The sequence below is a fragment of the Antrostomus carolinensis genome, unplaced genomic scaffold, assembly GCF_000700745.2.
Source record: "Antrostomus carolinensis isolate BGI_N321 unplaced genomic scaffold, ASM70074v2 scaffold16619, whole genome shotgun sequence".
In the NCBI taxonomy this organism is placed as follows: Eukaryota; Metazoa; Chordata; class Aves; order Caprimulgiformes; family Caprimulgidae; genus Antrostomus; species Antrostomus carolinensis.
Window position 1 is genome coordinate 1 of NW_010340968.1, and position 8,637 is coordinate 8,637.

The 8,637-nt window shown below is 43.9% G+C and overlaps 1 protein-coding gene across 1 annotated transcript in view; it reads right to left on the minus strand.

The window, feature by feature from the left end:
• Positions 1–502: 502 nt before the first annotated feature.
• LOC104531459 (clusterin-associated protein 1-like) overlaps positions 503–8,637 on the minus strand; it is a gene marked incomplete at both ends in the record, with an annotated part of 25,352 nt that continues 17,217 nt past the window's right edge. The window contains one exon of the mRNA XM_029087068.1: positions 503–575. Within this exon, the coding sequence (XP_028942901.1) occupies positions 503–575 (73 nt within the window). The remainder of the gene's footprint in view (positions 576–8,637) is intronic.

The following is an 8,637-nucleotide window of genomic DNA, read 5'->3' on the forward strand; positions in this document are numbered from 1 at the left end:
TCATCCAGGTCGTTTATAAATATATTGAATAGTTCTGGTCGCAGTACTGACCCTTGAGGGACCCCACTAGACACAGGTCTCCAACTAGGCTCTGAGAAGGTTTTGCTGAGAAGGATCCTCTCACCAAGTCTGTTCACAAACCAACCATTCCTCAGCAATCCCATGGTGCTGGGACAAGTGCTGAGTCCACAGCCAGCCCGGGTAGGCTTTGATAATAATCACATGAAGCCTCAAATCTGCTCACCGCAGTTGCACAGCATGTTTAGTAGATGACTGTTTCCATTCCTCACAAGGCAGAGGAGCATTTCACAGAGGTTAGATTCCCTATTTCACTGTTGTCCTTCTAAAGTTATTATCATTCCACTTTTTCTAATACAGCCTGGTGACTTTGTCCTCCATCCCATGTCCCCTCTGCTTCAGGTTTCTAAGTGGATACTCACACATTAAGCAGCAAGTACTTCTCAATTTTTCTACTAATAAGCAGTGAAGAAATGCCACTTACTTCCATGCTTAAATAGGTGCTGCTCCTCTTCCTTCAGCCTGTTCTGCATAAGCTCTAGCATGTTTGTTGCTTCCTGTAAGAGGTGAAAACAACTGAATTAGAAAAGCTGCCACATCGCCCAGTCAAGTAGCTAGCTGGATGGTCCTACAACAGTTAAGGGCACTCACAGGCAGAATGAGAAAAGAAAATTTCAGTATTGAAAATATTTCAGGAAAAAAAAAGGTCTTAATTGAAACACAGGAGCTCCTACTTACTTTGCTCATGAGGGTCAGGATATAAAGCACGTACCCAGGTGAAACTGCACCGAAAATCAACCATGCATTCCCACTGGCTGACACCTCACATGGAAAATCACATAATCACAGAATATTAGGGATTGGAAGGGACCTCAAAAGATCATCCAGTCCAACCCCCTGCCAGAGCAGGATGAGATCACACAGGAAGGTGTCCAGGCAGGTCTTGAATGTCTCCAGAGAAGGAGACTCCACCCCCTCCCTGGGCAGCCTGTCCCAGGGCTCTGGCACCCTCACTGGAAAGAAGTTTCTTCTCAAGTTGAAGCAGAACCTCCTGTGTTCCAGCTCACACCCATTGCCCCTTGTCCTACCATTGGGCATCACTGAGAAGAGCCTGGCTCCATCCTCCTGACATTCACCCTTTACATATTTATAAACATTAATGAGGTCACCCCTCAGTCTCCTCTTCTCCAAGCTGAAGAGCCCCAGCTCCCTCAGCCTTTCCTCAGCAGGGAGATGCTCCACTCCCTTCATCATCTTGGTGGCTCTGTGCTGGACTCTCTCAATAAGTTCACTTGTCTTCTTCCCCAGAAAATTAGTGCCATTACAGAATGAAAGGGGCTTTCTTCAGAAAGCAGGCTTTGGTAGTTGTTTTCAACCAACACTCCTTTCAATGGAAGTGGTTTGTGCAATGACTGCAACTTCATAATACACGAACCGAACCAGAATAAATTCACACATTTCCACGCACGTTAACAAAGTGGGAACAAAAAGCCCTATCAATAAGCTGGAGAGGTGTAGCCATGTACTATCATATTTGGGTGCAAAGGGGACAGTAAGACTGCACGAGGTGCTTTGTTGATTTTCTTTTTTGAATATAGCAGGTTGCTAGATAAAAATATGCTGAGAAATGCTATTGTCATGACAGTATGATAAAGTTACGACAAACGCAGTTCAGAGCAAATGGAAAAAGGAGGTAGAACAGTGGTTGTTGCTGTGCTGAGGAAGAGAAGCAAATCCCAAGTCTCAACCCACTCAAATGAAGGCCAATGAGAATAGAAAATGTTGCAAAAACGCCCACAAGGACTTATAAAACCAAAGTCTTGCACAGTCAAGCAAGTAAGAAAGGTGACAGCGCAGAAGGGAAGCAGCACGCTGACGGCAGCGGGGCAGTGGTGGTGAAGACTGATTCCTCATTCCAGTGTAAGGGATTAGTGAGAAAACATGGGTGGTGCTGTAGACAGGAATGATGAGAGTAATTTTAATTTTCTAGGATCCATGAACATGCAGAGCTTCACAGACCTGGTAGACTAAAGGGGCTATTTGATTGCTGACAATCACAAAGCAATTGTAGGAGGCGCTTCACTGAGTTCAGGAAGTTCTCCAGCCACTTAGGACTAAAATCTAGCAAAGATACCAAGACAGTGAATTTTAGGAACTAAGCTTTGCTATTCCAATAGCAGCATCAGACAGAAAAAGAGAGTTTTAATGATATCTAGTTTAAGTTTGGATGATGTTAATGGTGAACAGCAAACTAAACTATCAATAGAGTAGGTAGGATATGAAGGCAGAGCGTTAGATTCTGATAGAACCTGCAATACTAAACAGGTGGCAAACAACTGATGGAAATATTTAGCCACAAATTTTGATAGTTTTAGTCTCTTCTACAGTTCCAGTCAAGCAAGACAAGTAGATGGGAATGCTAATTAACTGTAGATTGAACTAAGATTTTTCTGAGCCTTTGATTTTCTGTGCAAAATGTGCATATAATTAAAAAAAAAGACACTTGTTGCTCTGACATGGTAAGACCTTCACACTGACAGTGAGCTGGGATATCTGTGGGGCAGAGGGAAGTAAGAAGAGCATCTGATAATGGTTGAACAGTGGACAGTCTTTTTACACTTCCAGATGGAAATGTGTATCCATACGTATGGCAACGGGGTGCCAACTGAGAAAGGAAAATCCCCTCCCACCAGCCTCTAGGCAGCAGCAAACCACCGAGTCCCACCCAGCACACAAGGACGTTGCTGGAAACAGAAGTCTGGAGATTGGCTTGCATGATACATCACCTCTTGGCATCAACATCTGTGTCTTGGGAGTTGAAATTCATGCTGAAAAAGCCTGGAGAGAAGATGTTTACAGGTGGTAAGGGGAAGTGACGTAGATCTCCTGTACCTGGTGAGAAACCCAGCTCAGTGCCTCTCTCAGAGCCACAGAGGGAATAAATTCTGATCCAAAAATCTCTGAACAACTATGCAAGGTGTCTGCTGTACAAACTCTCCAGTACTAATAGAGACAACGGCCCCACAGATGCTAGGAAGACTTCCAATGATTGCCTGGAATTGTAGAAATAACACTGCAAAACATATAGAAAATAACAGAAATAACAGAAATAACCCAGCAGGCCTGACAGCTTCCAGGGCTATAAAGCAGAAAGGTCAGGATGCAAAATCATTCTGAATGAGACACTCCAACAGCAACTTGAAACAATAGAAACTACTGAAATCCCTGAAATGATGGACAGATATTCTGCAGGGAGAAGCTAATTCCATCTGCAAGAATGACGAAGGGAAAGACACAAGCCTATTTTTATAACTTGTTTCATGTAGGTTCCGAACATTTTAAACACCTTCTTTAGGAAACTGCTCTGCTTTATTACTTCCTTTTATAAGGAACAAACGACAGTGAGGACACAACAGTGTGACTAAAGATTAAAGGCAAGGGATGACACAAGGATGCTGTGGATGGTGCAGTTATGGTAAGTGGGCCAATGAAAGTTACCTGCCTCCACTTGATCCATGCTGTTGACCATGGTACAAGGGACTTCTGTACAACAGCAACACATCTGCCCATTGCCTGCAAACCTGCCCAGCTCAGTCCCACTCAGAAGTGTAACCTCTGCAATGACTACCATTTTCCATCCCCCTTTGGGTTAGCAAAGCCTTTTTAAAGACTGATGAAAATCAAAATGAATATGGACATGAGGCAAAGTTTTCAGAGGTTTCTAGCTACCAGCATCTCCTCCAGTCTCTGTAGCACATGCTCATTCCAAGACCTCCCTCTGCATCTGTGGGTCCCAACACTTCTGACTGTTGCTATCTTCTTTCTTTACCTCTTCTTCCCTACCTGGTTTCTCCTAGTCAGCCATAAGATTTAAAGATAGTCAGTGATTTAAACAAGTCTTGTCCCTGCCCCAACAAACATTTACTATGCCTCTGGGATAAATGGAGAAAGTGAGGTATCATTCAGCCACTTGAATCTCAACCCCACTAGCTGCTGCAGCCTACACAGTGCATACAGGGAGGAAAAAAGAAAGGACATTTCCCAAATGACATGGGGATAAATTCATAAAACCAGAAAACATTTTTTAAATGTTCATGGACCAGTGAAAAACTGGGTATGGATATTATCATTGCCTGATACTGTAACTCCAGGCACAAGTTAAGAGCTGAAGCTTGGCAATCCCAAATCAGTCAAATAGGCAGTCACCTTCTCCTGCACCCTGAGCCACGTGCTCCTTCCCTTTTATCACCCTCCTGCTCTGGTGCAAGTATTTGTGCAGCGACACAAAAGAAACCTGGTGAAAACTAATCCATCCAACCAAAATTAAACCAGGCATTTCTTCACTGCAGTTCAGCACGTGGCTACGCAAATTCTTGACTGGCACAATGAAGGACAGGGTGTTGCAGTTGGGGGAAAAATAATAGGGATAAGAAGATGGAGTACTCTTTGTTTCAGCTTCAGTGCTGGTTTATGGACTTAAAATAGCAGATAAATGAAGTCTAAGAAAATGGTTTAGCCCTACAGATGAGCCACTTCTCCCCCTTTCCTCTAGCCTCTTACTTGTGCTGGCGCACGCCGCTCAGCTGACCTTGTACCAAGCCAGCCCAGAGTTAACTGGCAGGAAAAACATTGAATTTCTACTGGTTTAGATTTCTGAGTAGCTCGATGCACAGTCAGTCAAATGCCACTGTCAGCCCAAGGGAGCTGCTGAGACTCTACAACACCGTCCCTTTCAACAGCAGCCCATCGCTGCACCAGTGTAGCTGTGCTGCTGGACTACACCCTGCAAAAGCTTATCAAAAACTGCAGCAACAAAAACTGTTTCAAAAGGGCAGCCTCAAACCAGTTGGAACCAGGAGAGCATCAGTTAAGTGCTGTTTAGAATCCTTAACAAGTGAGATCTTCCAAGGAAGGGGCAGAAGCAATGGCAGATCACAGAAAGCAAACAAAATTTATCACAGAATTTTTTCAAGTTACATACTCAAAAGAATCTGCAGAGAAATCTTAGATCTGTTAAATTAGTGAAAGAATTACAACAGCTTTATTAGTTTAAGAATTTGGGTTTAAAAACAATGACAACTGTTAAACAGCTGAGTCAGTGGCAGCTTCAGCTTCACCTTCTGCCTGCTGCTTTTAATGACTGCAATCACCAGGCTGCATCTCTTGACCTGACTGTGTTCCACCTTCACTGCAGACACCGCTCCCCGCACTTCCCATCATCTTACCAGACGTGATTTATATCAGCTCAGGGAAAACAAGCCCATGCTCATCATAAATGTTTTTCAGCTTTAGATTGGCCACTTCTGTGTGACCCAGGGCTTCTGAAACGTGACGAGGGAGAAAAGCTAAGGGTGTGATGGACCCTAACACCACAGATGCTCTTTCAACACACAATGTTGTACAACGGACCAGCGCTCTGCACAGGACAGCGGTCAGGTTTTCTGTGCAGTGACAGCTCCATGAAACTAGAGGTGTGGCCCTGACCTTGTGAAGCACCCGTGGGGATGGCCTGGGTGCCTCAGGATGCTGTATGAGCAGCAGCCAACATTTCAGTGCCATGTTCAGTCTCTCCAGTAAACAAACGACTGAAATGCTGCAGGCAAACACTGCCCAATCCCACTCCATGAAAGCTAACTTTCACCGAATCCCAGCATTGCCCAGACTGGAGAAGCCCTTGAAGATCATCGAGTCCAACCATAAACCCAGCACTGTCAAGTTCACCACTAAAGCGTGTCCCCAAGTACCACATCTACACGTCCTTTACATCCCTCCAGGGATGGGGACTCCACCACTGCCCTGGGCAACCCCTTCCAATGCCTCAGAACCCTTTCAGCAAAGAAATTCTTCCTCACATCCCATCTCAACTGCCCTGGCCACAACTGGAGCCCATTTCCTCTTGTCCTGTCCCTTGGTCCTTGGTTGAACAGACCCACCCTCACCTCTCTCCACCCTCCTTGCAGGGAGTTTCAGAGAATTTTACCCAAAATAATAGAGAATTTTTACCCAAATAAGCAACAGCATACACCATGGAACCACAGTGTCAAATTAATGCAATTAAAGTGCCAATTAACACAAAACCAGAGCCAGTCTGCTCCATCAGAGGGGGTTCCCCTTTCAAGACACCAGAGATGACTGAGGCTGAAAATCCTGCTTTAGAGGCAGACAGATCTCTGCAGAGATAGAACTTTTCCTCCTCTGTCTCATAGAGTGTGCAGCCTTTTCTAGGTGGAAATATGCCATTTAACAAGGAATCAAATCAATCACTCTGCCAAGGCAGAGCAGACAGCCTAGGAAACGCGCAGCCAGGCAGGACTTGGCTGATAACACTTAGACCCCCAGAACAACCCCAGCTCCAAGGGACCTTCAGAAGTCCCCAGTCAAACCTGCTCAAAGTAGGAGCAGCAACAGGATCAGACCACAGTGCTCAGGGTTTAAGATAGTTGTGTCCTAAATATCTGCAAGGAAAAAGACTGATCAGCCTTTTTGGGCGACTTGTTCCAATACCTGACTACCCAAACGGTGAAAAACCTTCCTTACATCATCAAGTCAGAACTATTTTTCCTGGTTAGTAATTTGTCCATGTCTTTTGGTATATTTGGGTTCTGTTCACCTCAGTCACCAGTTATGCCACCAGCTTTCCATAGCAGGCACCTTATCTTGTGACAGAGAAACAAATGGTCTATATACAGTCAATAGCATCAGGAAATAAAGAATCATTTTGTTGACATACTGGACAAAGAAAGGTTTTTAAAACAACTAAGTTTCATCTGTGTTTACAATCAACTCTGCTTTTTTCAAGCCCATTTTCTGTCCAAGTCAGCAAGAATGTTACCTGTCCTCTACAGCACACTGGATGCGCTGTTTCAAGATAGATGTATATTTTTCCTACAATGGAGTTTGAATGAGCGCTATCCAGATATTCTGTATTTCAATCTACTTTAATTGGCAAAGCAGATGGTTTTATATCTCATAGCTGACTAGGAAAGTTTTTGGAATACAGCAATAATATTGCTCTGCAGACAACTAAAATGTCAACTATGAGTTCCTACAGCAGGGTGAATAGAGTCAAGCTTTGAAAATCTTTTTACAGAAAGTTAGACAAAAGCAGAGCCTATGAAATGCTTTTTAATTTCTTGACTATTTTTTATAATTTCTTTCAGAGAAGGATTATTTAACAGCACCCAATTCCAACCACATGCAAACTCCACACAACTATGTGCAGGGTCTGGGGTGGAAGGTACCTTTGGAGTTATTTTTTATTTTTAAACAGAAGCCACTATGCCACCATGGAAAATCTCCTCCAGCAGCAGATCCACAGACAACTTGCTCTGTCACTGTCTCAGTGTTTGCCTTCGGGCAAGTGATCCAGGATTCACATAAGCCACGTGATTTCTTGACTGACAGTCCTTTCTGATATACCTAATGCTGCTGAGTATTGGTTTAAACAATAAAAATCAAGTTGATGAAATAATGAGATTGAAGAGGACTCTGTTCCTGCAGACTGCAAAGCAGCAAGTCTAAAAAGGTTCAAAACCAGAAAGAACAAAAATGATGCAGCTTTTGACAATTTAAAATATCTCTTTTTTTTTTTTTTTTTTAAAGTTAACCTCAAAGTTTTGTTGGGAAAGTTGTGGAGAAAACACTGGTGGATTTTGAATACAAAGCATTTGTGCCCTGAAGCCAGTTGGCAGACAACATGGTTACCACTAAGTAGACAGAAAAAGAAATGGGGAAAATAGGAAGGGGATAAATATGAAACAACAACTGAACAATGACTGGAGCTCGCTGACTTTTTCTTGTTTGAATGCTAGCATTTCAATTTTTGCCTAAACTATTCCTTCTATTCTCAGACATCCTCCCAATCCCAGAAATCTCTCTAGACTTCTCTTTCACAGAATCTCAGGATGTCAGGGATTGGAAGGGACCTCGAAAGATCATCCAGTCCAACCCCCCTGCCAGAGCAGGAACCTCAATGAGATCACACAGGAAGGCGTCCAGGTGGGTCTTGAATGTCTCCAGAGAAGGAGACTCCACACCCTCCCTGGGCAGCCTGTCCCAGGGCTCTGGCACCCTCACTGGAAAGAAGTTTCTTCTCAAGTTGAAGCAGAACCTCCTGTGTTCCAGCTCACACCCATTGCCCCTTGTCCTACCATTGGGCATCACTGAGAAGAGCCTGGCTCCATCCTCCTGACATTCACCCTTTACATATTTATAAACATTAATGAGGTCACCCCTCAGTCTCCTCTTCTCCAAGCTAAAGAGCCCCAGCTCCCTCAGCCTTTCCTCAGCAGGGAGATGCTCCACTCCCTTCATCATCTTGGTGGCAACTCTTTCTATGTATATAACCTTTTTATCTCAGTAAGGGAAAAAAATGTTTCCTTCTGTTTTTTTTTTAACCCGAGTGATTTGCTGGAGAATATTGGTAACCCCACTGCTCTGTAGTACACTTCAAGGGAACCAATTTGATGAGGGATTGAAGGGTCTCATCTTCACCTTGCCTATTCATCTCAGCAGCTGTTTCTTGCTTTGTTACAGAACAAAGCAGCTGAGATTAGCTCCTGCTACACGCACACACAGACATTTGTTTTTCATAATAGAGCGTTGGCACTCATTCAGCAG